The sequence below is a fragment of the Carcharhinus amblyrhynchos genome, chromosome 27 (genome assembly GCF_965287045.1).
Source record: "Carcharhinus amblyrhynchos chromosome 27, sCarAmb.v2.hapA, whole genome shotgun sequence".
NCBI classification, from domain to species: domain Eukaryota; kingdom Metazoa; phylum Chordata; class Chondrichthyes; order Carcharhiniformes; family Carcharhinidae; genus Carcharhinus; species Carcharhinus amblyrhynchos.
In genome coordinates this window covers 37915494-37933012 of record NC_137350.1, presented here as the reverse complement: position 1 = coordinate 37933012, position 17519 = coordinate 37915494, and the positions used below count along the sequence as shown (strand labels likewise).

General features: G+C 44.3%; 1 protein-coding gene across 3 annotated transcripts; it reads left to right on the top strand.

Annotated features, from left to right (window-relative positions):
• The first annotated feature begins 986 nt into the window (after nt 1–986).
• atp5mc1 (ATP synthase membrane subunit c locus 1) lies at nt 987–10817 on the top strand. Of its 3 annotated transcripts, none has more exons than XM_080213609.1 (5): nt 987–1072; nt 7305–7354; nt 7828–7902; nt 9291–9481; nt 10533–10817. In XM_080213609.1, the coding sequence occupies exons 2-5, from the start codon at nt 7313–7315 to the stop codon at nt 10645–10647; spliced, it is 423 nt and encodes a 140-aa protein (XP_080069735.1). In that variant the 5' UTR covers nt 987–1072; nt 7305–7312; the 3' UTR covers nt 10648–10817. The 3 variants fall into 3 exon arrangements, with proteins under 3 accessions (XP_080069735.1, XP_080069734.1, XP_080069733.1); XM_080213608.1 differs by lacking the exon at nt 987–1072 and adding an exon at nt 6329–6392; XM_080213607.1 differs by lacking the exon at nt 987–1072 and adding an exon at nt 6380–6464.
• Nucleotides 10818–17519: the final 6702 nt, after the last annotated feature.

Here is a 17519-nt window from a genome sequence, read left to right as displayed (position 1 = left end):
GATAAATAAATAAAATAAATAAATAACAATGTGAGAGAAGTACAAAAGGTATGGATACATAGCAATTGGCACAGTGGTTAGCACTGCTGCCTTACAGCGCCAGGGGCCCAGGTTCAATTCTGGGCTCAGGTCACTGTCTGTGTGGGGTTTGCATGTTCTCCCCATGTCTGCGTGTGTTTCCTCCCACACTCCAAAGTGTGTAGGTTAGATGAATTGGTCGTGCTAAATTGCCCCTTAGTGTCAGGGAGATTAACAGGGTAAATACATGGAGTTATGGGGATGGGGCCTGGGTGGGATTGTTGTCAGTGTAGGCTCAATGGGCTGAATGGTCTTTTTCTGCGTTGTAGGGATTCTATGATTTGGGAAAAATGGGGAACTCCCGTCTTCTCCCCTGCAGAGATACCTCAGCCCCAACATCCACCTACCCAGGGCATGCACAAGACAGGAGGGAGCAGGTAAAATATTTTTTTTAATTCCTTTCTCAAGAGTTCCAGAGCTGGTGAGAAGAGTGGACAGGGCAAACTCTTAATCCATCTCCTTGCCTGCTCCAAAAAAAAAATTCAAATTCAAATTTAATCCAATTCATGACCCCTACAAGAGACATACTAAATCCAAACTGACAACAGCAGGCATTACACCTGATCTCAAACTTGATCCTATTGTTTGATCTTAGCCAAAAGGCTGAGAAGCAGGTGAAATGTAAAGGTGAGAGGAGAATAGTTTGGATACAGCTGTAAAACCTGGGATCTTGCTTGCCAGATCATCTCTATAATTGTGCAATTTATTTTTAGTAAGCTTTGCTTCCAGGTATGACCCTTCTTTATGAGCTTGCCTGAACTGTATTGTTCTTTATGAGCTTGCCTGAGCTGCTTATATTAACAGAACACATATGGCATCTTCTGGTTAGTGAAGGAACTACGCAGGAAGTGATTCTGAGGCAGGACAGAGTTCAGGCTCCTGCATTGTGGGAATTCAGGGCAGTTTGTATGTTAGCTGCAATTTTGGGAATTTCCCCGCTGAGTGCCACAGTAGCTGCTGTGAGGATAATTGGGGCCTCTGCAGACAAACAAGTGTAAGCTTTTTTTTCTCATATTTTCCATTGACTTGATTCATTGTTTATTGTTCAGAGTTCATTAAAAATTGACTGTTTTAACCATTCATTTCCCATGACCTGGAAATGCTGCTCCCTTTACCTCTTGCAATTTACATTTCCTTACAAACAACAAGGTTGGTGTCAATTAATTCAATCTTGAAAACAAAAGAGAAGTGTATTGATGTGACCCCTTTAAATGACCTCAGGATGCCCAGAGCACTTTACAGCCAAGGTGATACTTTTGAATTGTAATCATTAGAATCCTTACAGTGCAAAAGGAGGCCACTCAGCCCATCAAATCTGCACCAACCACGATCCCATCCAGACCCCACAACCCCGTGCATTTACCCTAGCTAGTGCCCCTGACACTAAAGGACAATTTAGCATGGCCAATCCACCTAACCCGCACATCTTTGGATTGTGGGAGGAAACCAGAACACCCAGAGGAAACCCACACAAACACTGGGAGAACATACAGACTCCACATAGACACTGACCCAAGGTGGGAGTTGAACCCGGGTCCCTGGTGCTGTGAGGCAGCACTGCTAACCACTGTGCTGCCCGTAAGTAAACTGTCGTAATGTAAGAAAGGCAGCAGCTAGTCTACATAATTAAGCTTCCACACGCAGCACTGTGATCATAGCTGGATAATCTGTGGACTGAGGAATAAGTATTTGCCCAGAACACAGAGATTTTATTTGATTTGATTTATTATTGTCACGTGTATTAGTATACAGTGAAAAGTATTGTTTCTTGCGCGCTACACAGATCAAAGCATATCATTCATGGAGAAGGAAAGGAGAGCATGGAGAATGTAGTATTATAGTCATAGTTAGGATGTAGAGAAAGACCAACTTAATATGAGGTAAGTCCATTCAAAAGTCTGATGACAGCAGGGAAGAAGCTGCTCTTGAGTCGGTTGGTAAGTAACCCCAGAGTTTCGTATCTTTTTCCCATTGGAAGAAGGTGGAAGAGAGTATGTCTGGGGTCCTTGATTATGCTGGCTGCTTTTCCAAGGCAGCAGGAAGTGTAGACAGTGTAGATGGGAGGCTGGTTTGAGTGATGGACTGGGCTTCATTCGCGGCCCTTTATCAATTTTTGCAGTCTTCGACAGAGCAGGAGCCAGACCAAGCTGTGATACAACCAGAAAGGCCTCACAGCACCATGGACCCAGGTTCGATTCCTGGCTTGGGTCACTGTTTGTGTGGAGTTTGTATATTCTCCCTGCGTCTGTGTGGGTTTCCTCCGGGTGCTCTGGTTTCCTCCCACAGTTCAAAGATGTGCGGGTTAAGTGGATTGGCTACTGCTGAATTGCCACTTAGTGTCAGGGGGACTAGCTGGGGTAAATGCACGAGGTAATGAGGATAAGGGCTGAGTGGGATTGTGATTGGTGCAGACCCGAGTGGCTGAATGGCTCCTTCTGCACTGTAGAATTCTATTCTATGAATGTTTTCTACAGAGCATCTGAAAATGTTGGTGAGAGTCGTAGCAGACATGCCAAATTTCCTTAGCCTCCTGAGAAAGTAAAGGAATTGGTGGGCTTTGTTAACTACAGCACGGCATGGTGAGGCCAGAACAGGTTGTTGGTAATCTGGACACCTAGAAACTTGAAGCTCCAGACCATTTCCACTTCATCCCCATTAATGTAGAAGGGACTTGTCCTTCACTAGGCTTCCTGAAGTCGACGACTATCTTCTTTGTTTTGTTGCCATTGAGGGAGAGATTATTGTCGTTGCACCAGTTCACCATATTCTCTATCTCTTTCCTATACTCCGTCCTGTCATCGTTTGAGATCTGACCCACGACGGTGGTATCATCAGCAAACTTGAAAATCAAGTTGGAGGGGAATTTGGCCACATGATCATAGGTGTATAAGGAGTATAGTGAGAAGCTGGGGACACAGCCTTGTGGGCCACCGGTGTTGAGGATGAGTTCTCACCTGCTGTTCATGATGTGGTACAATGGAAGCTTTAAAATCCACCTGAGGGGGCACACAGCATCTTCAACAGTGTAGCACTCCCACGGTATTGCACCAGGTGTGTCTACCTGAACTATGCACTTGAGTCTCTGGAAATGTTTTTCTTTATTTTTCCATTGGCAAGGCCAGCATTCATTGACCATCCCCAATTGCTCTTGAACTGAATGGCTTGCTGACCATTTCAGAGGACAGTCAACCACATTATTGTGTGTTTGGAATCATATGTAGGCCAGACCAGGTAAGAATGGCAGATTTCCCTCCCTAAGGTACGTTATTAAATGGATGGATTTTTAGCACAGTCAATGATAGTTTCTTGGTCACCATTACTGAAACCAGCTTTCCATTCCAGATCTATTAATTGAAGTTAAATTCCACTAGCTGCTGTGGTGGGAATTGAATCCATGTCCCCAGAGCATTAATTTAGTCCTCAGAATTACTAGTCCAGAGTATCTCCCTCAAGTGGCATTACTTCACACATCATCATGGAAAACTTCCAAAACAGAATGTCCTTGGACTGGGAAAACAAGTCATTATGCAGACTATAACTCAACGTTGGATGGCACAGTGCTGTAGCACCGCTGCCTCACAGCACCAGGGACCCGGATTCGATTCCCAGCTTGGGTTACCGTCTGTGTGCAGTTTGCACATTCTCCCTGTGTCTGCGTGGGTTTCTTCTGGGTGCTCCGGTTTCCTCCCACAGTCTGAAAAAATGTGCTGGTTAGATACATTGACCCAAGCAGGCGCTTGGGAACTAGGGGAACTAGTGTGGGAACTAGGGGACTTTCACAGTAACTTCATTGCAGTGTTGCTTGTGACTAATAAGTAAACTTTCACTCAATGTTCTTTCAATTGTGTTGGAGAGACAAACAAATATAGGAAATCTGAAAGGACAAATCCAACACATTGCAAGCGAGAAATGATGGTACGTTACAATGATGTAGCACATATAGCTCACTTAAATTGCTCTTCTACATCACATGTATATGTTATTTCATTTTATCCCTCCAGGGACAGCTCACATTGCTTATTGTGAAATTTCACATTGTACACCAACCAACTCCCCACTCTGGCACATTTAGGCCAATTTAAAATGGGATGGATGCAGGAAGGGGACAGTCACCCACGTTGCGGATAATTAGGACAATAATCACTTCCTGTTACAATCCCATTCATTTTCAAAAGGATAACATTTAGAATAAGATAGCTGACGTTCACTGATAGCTATTGTTAAGAATTGTCCTTATTTCAGTCATTTACTGGGCACCTGCACTTTTACACCGTACGGTGCCAATTTGTATGTTGTGGAAGGAGCAAGGAAGAAATCACCAAGGAATAATTACAAGATAGTCATCTCATCAGATGATTTATTTCATATACTATAACAGCAGGGTTTACAACTTTCATCTAACTTCCAAGAGAAGATTAGATCCTTCAATGTATCTGTTATTTATACCCTGTGGTGTTTATGGAGTGTTTTCTATTCTGTTGTGGTCCCTATTTCTGGATATGGGGATATCAGGTCAGACATCAAATGCTGATAGATCTTGTGCATCATTCTCGATTGATCCTGCCTGCACGTTAACACGTTCATGTTGCACTTATTTTCATCTTTACTCATTTCTTTCTCTCCTACGTTTATATCCTACAGCTGTTTTGATCACCATGATGGTTAGAAGTTTACTAATAGCTCTTCCCACTAATCAGTCATTACTTCTGAGCCTAGATAGTGAGTGTTGACAGCTAATTTGACAGTGGGAGCTATCACAGCTCAGCTTAATTCTACTCTCACTCAACATTGACATCAATGAGTAACTGGATATGATGTTTCCCCATGTCTATGTGGGTTTCCTCAGGGTGCTGCGGTTTCCTCCCACATTTTGAAAGACGTGCTGGTTAGATGCATTGATCTGAACAGGCACTGGACTGTGGCGACTAGGGGAATTTCACAGTAACTTCATTGTAGTGTTAATGTAAGCTTTAACTCACATTGACGTCAATTCTGCCTCACAGACCTAGGTTCAATTCCAGCATTGGTTTTTGTTTTAACTTTGGTTTATTATTGTCGCATCTATTGGGATACAGCAAAAAGTATTGTTTCTTGCACACTATGCAAACAAAACATACCTTTCAATAGAGTGCATGGGGGAGAAGGAAGGATTGCAGAATGTAGTGTTACAGTCACAGCTAGGGTGTAGAGAAAGATCAGCTTAATATATGGTATGTCCATTCAAATGTCTGATGGCAGTAGGAAAGAAGCTGTTCTCGAGTCAGTTGGAATGTGATCTCGGACTCTGTGTGTGGAGATTACACATTCTCCCCATGTCTGCATGGGTTTCCTCTGGGTGCTCCCAGTTTCCTCCAAAGTTCAAAGATGTGCAGGTTAGATGGATTGGTTATGCTAAACTTCCCCTGGGTATCCCACAGTGAGTAGATTAGGGGGATTTGTGGAGTTATGGGGATAGGGCCTGGGTAAGATGCTCTTTCGGAGAACCAGTGCAGACTTAACTGGCCAAATGGCCTATTTTTGCACAGCAGGGATTCGATGATTCTAACTCAATCCAGACCAAGGCTTGGACTGAGTATATTCTTGCTGTGAGGTGCAGCGATTCATTACTTTAACCAACCAAGTCACCACAGGAGCTGCAGGAATAACAATCCTGTTAGTTAATCCTGTGTAATAGCTCCAGATTTAGTAAATTGTTTTTTTGGAAGAGTTGTCTATCTCGCTCCCGGGCTCCAGCACTTTCCCTTTAACCCTATAATTAATTACCTTCAAGCAGGTGCAAATGCCTTTTGAAACCTCCGACAGATTCTAATTCCATCACCCACTGTGGTGAATTCCAGATCCAAGCAAACCTCTGTGTGAAGAAACTCATATAGTATCATGCTAGTAAATCTCTGTACCCTCTCCAAGGCCTTGTCATCTTTCCTAATTACTCTGACATATTTCTCTGTGTGTGATTGTAAAATGTAGAGTCCATAAATCACAACAACCGCCTTCACCTCAGTCAATTTCTCCCGGTTTGCAATGACCTTGACAGTGCAGCTAAATTACAGTGCGGAGGAGATGGGGACATTGCAGCTCCCTGCGGCCATGTCTATCCTCCTAGCCACCAGGGGGCGGCAGGGGCGCATGCGCAACAAGGTTCTATCTTGGCCCCCGTGCTTGTGCTCGTTGTTATCGCTCTCATTGGATGGCCGAGCTGCCAGTCTGACAGGCTGACCAATCAGAGAGGGGGGAAGCGGGTGGCTGTGGGCGGAGGCTTCCGGCGGCGGCGTCCACTCACCGGCGGGGAAGCTCGAGGTGACTTAAAGGAGAAGGTGAGTGAGCGCCGCCGCCATTGCAGAGCGCGACTGAGGAGAGGCAGGAGGGCAGCAGGACTCTGAGACCGGGTAACGGCCGGGGCCGCCTCCATGTGGCATCTTTGCAGCTTACACCCGACCTTCGGCCTGCTAGGCCGCAAAGCCTGGGGCTCGAGTTGGGGATCAGCCCGGCCCAACCCTGGATAGGCCGAGGGCGGCCCTTGCCCCGCATGACCTTCCTCACTCCTATGGCTTTGACCAATACCCATTAACCTGAATTAATGGAACAATTACTCTGATATTTTTATTCTGCATTAAATATCTTCTTTACCCCATTTGGGTGTTGGCTCGATCTGTAATGCTTTGCCCGGATTTGGAGCTGAGGCTTCCACAAGTGATTGTTCCTGGCTTATTGCAATGGGCCTAAATCCATTAGAATCCACCCTTTCCTCTGGACATTGATCTCTTGTCAAATAGAATCCGTTCAATGGAGCCTGTGTGAAAGTGTAGAAAATTACAAGGATTTCTGCACTCACTCTGTTACTGTCTGGTTGCTCTGTATCTTTAATGCAGTAATATTGCTCTTAAAGTCTACAGTGTTTCACTTTCTGCCTCTTTCACTTATTGCCTTCAGTGTTGTGCATTGACCTCCAGACTGCAGAAAGGGTCATTATGTTCAGTGACATGTTGCTGAAACACCCAGGCTGCAATAATCAGCTCAAATTATTGCAGATATTCATCTCCTTTATACTCTGTGTTTAAAATTCATGTTTTGTAATCTGTGTGTTCCTGGATCAGTACAGGTACCCAGTAGCTGTGTCAGGTTAATCTTTGTAATTAATGCTGTTCAGTGACTAGTTCTAACCGGATATTGTGCAGATTAGACTTGTAGTCCTGTTTGTAATTGTCATTTTTTCCCCTTTCTATAAGGTATAATCATGATGTACGCTTGTGCTAAGTTTGTCTCCTGTCCTGCTGTGGTGAGTGTTTAAAGGAAGCATTATCTGACTTTCTGCCATTCACTCTGATTTAGGGCTATTTGTTATTTAAGGGAATTAAGCTTGTTATCATGTGATTCTTCTGACTATGTTACTCTGATTGTCTTGTGTGTAATTTAAGGGAAAAGTACTGTAATGAGATCACAAATATTAGTAATATGTATCTGTAACCTTCAGACTGTCTATTGTTTTGTAATATTTCTTTTACTTAAAGATTTGACAGGCTATGATTGAGTTTTTTCCTGCATTGTGAATAGATTTCCTGTTTAACATATTCTTCAGGATTTTGAAAAGGATGGGTGATTGTAACAGTTGTGGACTTTGCAACTTTTGAAACAGTGCATGTTTGGACATGGAGAAAGTACTGTTGGATGGGGCATGCATGAGCTGTTGGGTTGAGATGGCATGAAGTTTGAGATAATGTCAGTGAAACACTTATTTCGTTTGCCTTCCAGGTTCGCAGCACTTCGAGGACATTCCTTCGGCCTATGTCGGCCTCAGTCTTCAGACCAGAGATCCAAAATGAACAAGTAAGAGCTTGTTTGAAATACTCTGACTGTTGAATGGTGGCATCCAAGGTGCTGCATGGCTCCTAGCTATTCAATGAACTTTTAAGTCTGCAGTCATTGGTGGGGTAAAGCCATTGTTGAGCGAAGCCACAATGTGTCAAACTGTTGATAATTGGGAAAGAAGTGGACTATTTGGTCTAGATGATAGTAATGTTACTCCTGAGAATGTCTTTTAACTGCCACCTTCCCTCCTGCCATTTATTAGCTCTGAATTGTTATGAATTTAAAACTGAGACTGGTGGGTTTTGGTTGATTTTTGTGCATTGGAGGTATGGAGTTAAAGTATAGGTGAGCATAATATGAATGGTGGAGTAAGCTCAAGGGGTGTATGGCCTTTCTACTTTCCATCAGTGCCAAAGCCCTCTGTACTTGTAGGTGAGCTCTGACATGGGGTGCCTCTGTAGGTACAAGAAGCAATTTAGGTCCTAAGCCTGTTCTGTCATTCAGAGATCATACCTGATCTGTGTGTGCTCCACATCCATTAAAATTCTTGGGTGATCTTGCTCTAATTCAGCTAACAGCTTTTTGTGGGAGAAGGGTTGTGCACTCCTGCCACCTTTTTTGTGTAAATAAATGCTGCTTAACTGCTCCTTAATGGCCAGGATCTGACAAAGATTTATCCCCTTGCCCTAAACTCTCCCAACAGACAAAGATTTCTGTGTCCAATCAATTCACTTCAGCCCTGCCCCAAATCCTCATTTAAATCACTCCATAAGGTAGTATGAGCCAGTTTATGAAATTTCTATTCCTACTTAAAATATTGGAACCAGAGTAACATTCTGAATCTGCACTGTATATCTGCCAAGGTCAGTAAATTATCTCTAAACCATGGTGCCTCATACTCCAGAAATGATTCAAAGCTTCCTTCCCCTTGACTTTCTGGTTCTAAAGGAAGCATTCCATTTGCCTTTTTGACCAAATCCCTGTTTTTGGCTTCACTATCTTCAAAATAAAACTACTGTGATCCTCATGTTCAAAATAGACAACTGCACGCTTGCCAGAATTGAAATCCCTCCTGCCCCCTGCCAAAACACTCATCATTTAACTTTGTCTCTTAATTCCAGCCTTTGCTCAATGTACACTTTGCAGAAGTGGGGGTCACTGGCTCAAGATCAGGAACCTTGATTCTGTGCCCCCCCCCCCCCCCCCCCCCCCCCGTTCTTTCTACCTAGCTGAGTTTTACCTTGCTGCAAAGTCCCTTTTGAGTTCAGCTAGGAATGCAAATGATGCATTTCTGAATTGCAGCCTACATCAAGTAGAGGTTTGCCCTTGACATGGTAGACCATCTGAAAGGAATGGCTTTACATTTTGGAGGTTGTTTAAACACCATCTCCCTTGTGTTTCTTTAGGCACAGCTTCTCCCTGCACCTGGGAATGCACTGGTGCAGACCATACGGCGGGACCTCCAAACCAGCGTCGCCTCCAGGGACATCGACACTGCTGCTAAGTTCATTGGTGCTGGTGCTGCTACTGTTGGAGTGGCTGGCTCCGGTGCTGGAATTGGAACGGTATTCGGCAGCTTGATTATTGGCTATGCCAGGTAAGGATCCTTGTGAACCTGGCGAGGTTTTACCTCAAACCTGGAACACAACCCAGATACATCAAATCTTGGATTGTTCTGTGCTGAAGTTTATGTTCCACCCACTGGGGGTGCTCAGATTTTCAGAGTCAGAGGGTTTTAGTAGAAACATAGGCTATTCCCCCTGGTGAGTGGGTTAATCACAAAGTTGTTTAGAATAAAAAGATTGAGAATGTGTGTTCCACATGTGGTTTCAGTATCTAAAATGTAGCAACAAGAAGGAAGCTGATTCCATCACTCTAAAAGGTACTTGAGAATGAAAAACTTAAGTCAGTAAGCTCAAATGTTCTTTCAAAGAGATAGCATGGGTACAAGGGGCCAGATGGCTGTCTGTGTTCTAAATTTGATCTTGTCCTTCACCGACTGTGTCGGAGGGGTCTGAGGTTGCCTGTTTCACTGGCCCCTGGATTGCACACTGACCATTTGCATCTTAGCTCTTCTCTGGCCCAAGTCAAAGGGATTAACCTTCCTTTGCTTTGAGGGCACCTTGCAAAGGGTCACACTGCTCTCATAGTAAGTTAGCTACCTGCTTCTGCCAAGTTTAGGACAGAGTTGGAGCAGCTAATTGTATCATACCTGGACTTGCTTGTTGCCTGGGTACTTGAAATGGTTTGTGTCGCAAGTAGGCTTATATTAACACTACAAAGAAGTTACGGTGAAAAGTGCCACATTATTCAGTACACTGAGGGAGATTTTAGCATAGCCAATACATCTGATGGCATGTCTTTCAGACTGGGAGGAAACCCACAATGACACAGGGAGAACATGCCACCCATAAGCAAACACTGAATTTCTCAGCATCGACAGAGTATATTGTGGTGTGTTGAGGTTATCCATGCTGTTTAGTGAGTGCTTGTAATTTGAAGAGTAGCCACACTGTAACTGAGTTCTGTCTCTGGCGGTATGAAACCAACAGAGCTGGCATCCCCCAGCCCCACGTACTCAGTCTGTGAACAGTTAATAATGTAGCTAGAGAAACTGAAATTGGTTTTCAATTTTTTATCTTCTACAGGAACCCTTCTCTGAAACAGCAGCTTTTCTCATACGCAATCTTGGGATTTGCCCTTTCTGAAGCTATGGGTCTCTTCTGTCTGATGGTTGCCTTCCTGATCCTGTTTGCCATGTAAATTCCTGTGGGAAAATCCAGAAGATGGCTGGTGAAGAGTAAATTATTGCAGTGCGTGGCTTTGGCCTCTGTCACCACTAAGTATTCAAATGGGATTATTTTTTTCAATCCAATTGTGTAAGAACTCTGATTTCGTCCTGCAGGGGTCACTGAATAAAATGGTTAAACAAGTATGTTTGTGTATTTCATTATAAACTGTTGCTTCCAGTCACGAGTGTGTTGTGTAGAGGTGGGTGTTGTATTTAGAGATGGGATCAGTGGGGGAGGATTAATCAATTGGGGTTGGTTCTTGTCCATTATCCCTAGCTACACACTGTTCTAGTTTTTAGCCCCCTATTTTCTTCCCATCAAGGACAAGAGTTAAATTAAACTTTGTCACAAGTAGGCTTACTTTAACACTGCAGTGAAGTTACTGTGAAAATCCCCTAGTCACCACACTCAGGTGTCTTGTTGGGTATGCTGAGGGAGAATTTAGTAAGGCCAATGCACATAACCAGGAGGAAACCAGAGCACCCAGAGAGGGCCCACGCAGACAGGAGAACGTGCAGACTCCATAGACAGTGATCCAAGTTGGGAATTGTATGAGTCCCTGGCACTGAGGCAGCAATCCTAACCACTATATAACTAATGTTTTGACATGTAATAAAATTAAATTTCCCCAGCACCGGATCAACATTGATTTAATTCTCAATTATCTGTGTAACACCCCATAGAATCAGAAGGGGATTATTGTGCCTGTATCGGACCTTTGGAAAAACTATCCAATTAGTCCCACTGAGCCTGCACTTTCATCATAGCACTGCAAATATTTTCTTTATTTAAATATCCAGTTATCTTTTACTGATGGTGCAGAATGCAAATCCTCAATGTGGGTTAACTCTTCCCAGTTGATTTTTGGAGGTCAGTTATCAGCCCTGGAGTAGTGCTGCAGGAGTTTGCCTGGATAGTGTCCTGGGTCCAACCATCTTCAGCTTAATTAACCTTCCATCAAGGGTCAGAAGTGGGTCTGTTCACAGTTAATGTTCAGTATCTTTCAGAACCCCTTCTAATGAAGGTGTCCATGTTAATATGCAAAAAGACCTGGACAAAATTCAGGCTTGGGTTGACATGTGGCAAGTAATGTTTGCATGAAAGAATTTAATTGTCACTCTTTGATGTTCATTAGTATTATTGTTGCTATATTCCTCACTATAACATCCTGGAGTTATTGTTGATCAGAAATTGAACTGTTCCATCCATGTAAGTATTGTGGCTTCAAGAGCGGGTTGGAGACTGGGAATTCTACAGAAGATAGCTCACCTGACTCCCCAAAGCTTGTCCATCTACAAAGTAGAAGTCAGGAGTGTGATGGAATATGCTCCACTTGCCTGGATGAATGCAGCTTCAATAAGACTCAAATAACGACAACATTCAGTACAGAGCAGGCTGCTTAACCCCATCTATCACCTTCATTCTTTTTGTTTCTGTTCGGGCCGTCCCCCTCCTTTTGGGGAACTGCCCCCTTTGTCTTAATGTAATTTGAGTTTGTTTACTTGGTTTGACCTGAAAGACACCTTCCCCCCCTCCCCGCGCCACAACCACTGAAGTAGTAAGAAGTCTCGTAACACCAGGTCAAAGTACAACAGGTTTATTTGGATTCACGAGCTTTCAGAACGCTGCTCCTTCAGCAGGTGAATCACTCTTCTGATGAAGGAGCAGCGCTCCAAAAGCTTGAGATTCCAAATAAACCTGTTGTACTTTTGGAGTGCTGCTCCTTCATCAGGAGAGTGATTCACCTGCTGAAGGAGCAGCGTTCTGAAAGCTTGTGAATCCAAATAAACCTGTTGTACTTTGACCTGGTGTTGAGTGAGTCTTACTGTGCCCACCCCAGTCCAATGTTGGCATCTCCACATCATGTCCACCACTGAAACACAGTGGCATCAGTGTGCACCATCTACAAAATGCACTGCAGCAACTCAAGGTTTTTCACCTAAATCTACCACTATCTTTAAGGACACGGACAGCACACGTATGGGATTGTCTCCAGCTGCAAGTCCACCTTGCACACAACACCCTGACTTGGAACTTTTGCTAAGTCAAAATCCTGGAACTTCCTAACAACACTGGGTGTTCCTTGGTGCACCATGTGCAGCAATTCCAGAAGGTAGTCCCTCACCATCTTATTGGAGATGGGGCAATAAATGCCAGCTTGGCCAATGGCAGTCATCCCATGAACACATTTTTAAAAATACTGTATGTGTGGCCAAATACAAACCCAAACAGGTCCTATTTCACTCAGATAGATCTGTTGCCCATCTCACTGTTGAGTTTAGTCCATGGAAGTCCCAGATATCTCCTGGGAGTGAGATATCAACCATGTCTGTGTTCTCTCATACCCAGTAACTTGTGCAGGAAACCAAACAAGCTGAAGAGGAATTTGGCGATGATGTGGAATCAAGGTGCCAGTCTTATAGTTAACAGTAAGTAGTTTCACCACACCAGGTTAAAGTCCAATCGGTTTACATTTGGTAGCACAAACTTTTGGAGCGCTGCTCCTTCATCAGGTGAGTGCAGGATTTGTTTCACAAACAGGGCATATATAGACACAAACTCAATTACAGAATAATAGTTGGAACGTGAGTCTTAACAGGTAATCAAGTCTTTACAGGTATCGTCAATGAGAGTGGAGAGAGGGTTAAGCAGAGGTTAAACAAGTGTGAATTGTCTCAAGCCAGGACAGTTAGTGAGATTTTGCAAGCCCAGGCAAGTTATGGGGGTTATAGATAGTGTGTCATGAACCCAAGATCATGGCTGTCTTCATGTGTGCAGAACTTGGCTATCAGTTTCTGCTCAGCGATTCTGTGCTGTCGTGTGTCGTGAAGGTCACTTTGGAGAATGCCTACCCGAAGATTAGAGGCCCAACAGGAAGGGAACACTCCTGCCTAGTGATTGTCAAGCGGTGTCCATTCATCCATTGTCATAGCCAATGTACCATGCCTCGGGACTTCCTTTCCTGCAGCATATCAGGTAGTCAACGTTGGCTGAGTTGCAAGAGTATGTACTTTGTACCTGGTGGATGCTGTTTTTGCATGAGATGATGGCATCTGCATTGATGATCTGGCATGTCTTGCAGAGGTTGCAGTGGCAGGTTTGTGTGGTGTCGTGTTTTCTCCTGAAGGCTGGGTAGTTTGCTGCGGACAGTGGTCTGTTTGAGGTTGTGTGGTTGTTTGAAGGCAAGTAGTGGGGTGTGGGGATGGTCTTGGCAAGAAGTTCGTTTTCAATGATGACATGTTGAAGGCACCGGAGAAGATGTCATAGCTTCTCCACTCCAGGGAAGTACTGGATGACGACGGGTACTTTTTCCGCCATGTCCTGTGTTTGTCTTCTGAGGAGCTCTGGAATTTTTCACTGTGGCGCATCGGAACTGTTGATCAATGAATTGAGCGCCATATCCTGTTCTTAGGAGGGCATACTTCAGCATCTGTAGGTGTCTGTTGTGATCCTCCTCATCTGAGCAGATCCTCTGTATACGGAGAACTTGTCCATAGGGGAAGGCTTGTTTAGGATGGAAGCTGGAGAAGTGGAGCATCATGAGATTATCCATGGGCTTGCAGTACAGTGAAGTGCTAAGGTGGCCGTCCTTGATGGAGATGTGTGTGTCCAAGCAACCGATTCTGGAGAGTAGTCCATGGTGAGTCTGATGGTGGGATGGAAATTGTTGATGTCGTCATGTAGTTGTTTCAGTGATTGTTACATATAGTTAACGGAGAGGACAGAGAATTGTGGAGACAGAGAGCGATTTGAACCAAATATGGATACTAATTTATCCCTTACACTGGGGAGTGCAGCAAGCTCTACCTTGTAGGATACTGTGAATGATTTAGAAACTAAGCATTTTACTGAATCACTTCATATCCTCATATACGGTAAAAACCTTTGGGATTCTCCTTCATCCTGCCGCACAAGGACATGTCTTGGCCCCTTTTTGCCCTACTTAAGCTCTTTCCCTCTACCTTTGAATTTCTCAAGAGTCTTATCCAATCTGAAATTTTACCTTTTTATCTGAAATTTATTCTCTTAATTTGTGTATTACTAATAAATTTACACTTTTCAAAAATCCATTTAGATGTTTCTTACAACAGAAAGCTGCAGAGACTCAGTCACTGAGGCAGAGATTGATTACATTTTTAGATACTAAGGGATATAATGCTATTGTGGGAAAGTAGAGTTGAGGTAGAAGATAGCCATGATCTGGTGGGATGGCAGAGAAGGGTCAAATTGATGACTGCTTGTGAAAAGCTCAAGTAAGCAAGGTTTACTTCACTGTCCGCACATCATTAGCAAAGCCAGGATTTGATATCATTCCACAATGTCTTTGAGCCGGTGATAGTGAGCCACCATCTCCAATTGTTGCAATTTGTGCGGTGAAAAATAAGGAGTTCCAGTTTTTGACCAAACAATGAAGGAATAGCAACATAGCTAGGTGTAGATGAAGATCAATTTCATACAAGGTAGGTCCATTCAAAATTCTGATGGCAGCAGGGAAGAAGCTGTTCTTGAGTCAGTTGGTAGGTGTTCTATGACTTTTGTGTCTTTTTACAGACAGAGGTAGAAGACAGTATGTCCGGGGAGCGTGGCTACTTTTCTGAGGCAACAGGAAGTATAGATAAAGTCAATAGATGGGAGGCTGGTTTGCATGAATGACTGGGCTTCATTCACAACTCTTTGTAGTCTTTTGCAGTCTTGGATCAAGCCGGAGCCAACACCAAACTGTGATATAACCAGAAAGAATGGTTTCTATGGTGCACCTGTAAAGATTGCCCCGCAAGACCGGTGCCCCACAAGGCTGTGTTCTCAGCCCTCTACTATACTCCTTATACACATATGACTGTGTCCAAATTCCCCTCTAATTCGAATTTCAAGTTGGCTGACGATACCACCATAGTGGGTCAGATCACAAACAATGATGAGACAGAGTAGAGGAATGAGATAGAGAGTCTGGTGAACTGGTGCAGCAACAATAGACTCTATCTCAATGTCAAGAAAATGAAGGAGATTGTTATCGATTTCAGGAAGCGTAAAGGAGAACATGCCCCTTGCTACATCAACAGGGACGAAGTAGAAAGGGTCGAGAGCTTCACGTTTTTAGGTGTCCAGATCACCAACAATCTGTCCTTGTCCCCCCATGCCAACACTATAGTTAAGAAAGCCCACCAATACCTCTACTTTCTCAGAAGGCTTAGGAAATTTGGCATGTCAACTACAGCTCTCACCAACTTTTACAGACGCACGATGGAAAGCATTTTCTGGTTGTATCACAGCTTGGTATGGCTCCTGCTCTGCCCAAGACTGCAAGGAACTACAAAAGGTCGTGAATGTAGCCCAATCCATCACGCAAAACAGCCTCCAATCCGTTGACTCTGTCCACATTTCCTGCTGCCTCGGCAAAGCAGCCATCATAATTAAGGATCCCACACACCCCGGACATTCTCTCTTCCACCTTCTTTGTGAAAAAGATGCAACAGTCTGAGGTCACGTACCAACTGACTCAAGAACAGCTTCTTCCCTGCTGCTGTCAGACTTTTGAATGTACTTACCTTGCATTAAGTTGATCATTCTCTATACGCTAGCTCAGACTGTAACACCACATTCTGCACTCTCTCGTTTCCTTCTCTATGAATGGTATGCTTTGGATAGCATGCAAGAAACAACACTTTTTACTGTATGTTAATGCATGTGGCAATAATAAATCAAATCAAGTAAGAAATTTCAAGACAGCAAGTTCCCATAAATAGCAATGTGACAAATGACCAGATAATCATCTAGTGGGACATGTTCTCCCCTCCCTCACTCTTTGAAAAGTACCATGGGGTCTTTAACCCTTGAGAAGGCAGGTGGTGCCTCAGTTTGATGTCTCCAACAAGTGTGCCATTCCCTCAGTGCCTGGAATGGGACCATAACCTCCAGACTCAGATGCCAGTGCTAACCACGACCGACACTTTGACTCCCTCCCAGGGAGAGAAGGCAACTCATTGCACCCAATGTGGGGGAACTGCGGCCAACAATTCGTCTGAGACCCCCCACCCCGCCATATATTGAGAACCAGATTGAGAAATGTATGTATTTTCTGTTTATCTAATTGCTGGTGACTTGTTATAAGTGAAGCGCTTTAAAATACTTTGAGGATGAAGTGAACTATTGCGTAAAAAGCCCAATCAATTCTGGTGCAATTAATTCATTTTCTGCTTCCGGGAACCTTCGCCATTATCGATGCACTTCCATAGAATCACCTCTGGGTGGCGCATCGCGGAGACACGCCCTCAGTGACGCTGCGCCGCCATCAGGGGGCGCTTTCCTCCACCCACGCAAATACCGCGAATTGGCGCCATTAGCCGGGTCTTACATCTGGAATTACCGGTCAGCGGCGCTGTTTGTGGAGTGCGATTCTCGGAGTTACCGATTAGCGGCGCTGTTTGTGGGTGTGATTCCCGGAGTTACCGATTAGCGGGGCTGTTTGTGGAGTGTGATTCCCAGAATTACCGATTAGCGGCGCTGCTTCTGGCATGTCATTCCCGGAGTTACCGATTAGCGGCGCTGTTTGTGGAGTGTCATTCCCGGAGTTACCGGTTAGCGGCGCTGCTTATGGCGTGTCATTCCCGGAGTTACCGATTAGCGGCGATGCTTGCGGAGTGACATTCCCGGAGTTACCAGTTAACGGCGCTGCTTGTGGAGTGTCATTCCCGGAGTTACCAATTAGCGGCGCTGCTTGTGGAGTGTCATTTCTGGAGTTACCAGTTAGCGGCGCTGTTTGTGGCGTGTCATTCCTGGAGTTACCGATTAGCGGCGCTGTTTGTGGAGTGTCATTCCCGGAGTTACCAGTTAGCGGCGCTGCTT

Excerpts from the sequence above, each read along its gene's own strand:
- atp5mc1 (XM_080213609.1), top strand. The coding sequence starts at position 7,313 with ATGATGTACGCTTGTGCTAAGTTTGTCTCCTGTCCTGCTGTG. Across the intron at positions 7,355-7,827 it reads TTGTCTCCTGTCCTGCTGTG|GTTCGCAGCACTTCGAGGAC; the intron begins GTGAGTGTTTAA and ends TTTGCCTTCCAG. Across the intron at positions 7,903-9,290 it reads CAGAGATCCAAAATGAACAA|GCACAGCTTCTCCCTGCACC; the intron begins GTAAGAGCTTGT and ends GTGTTTCTTTAG.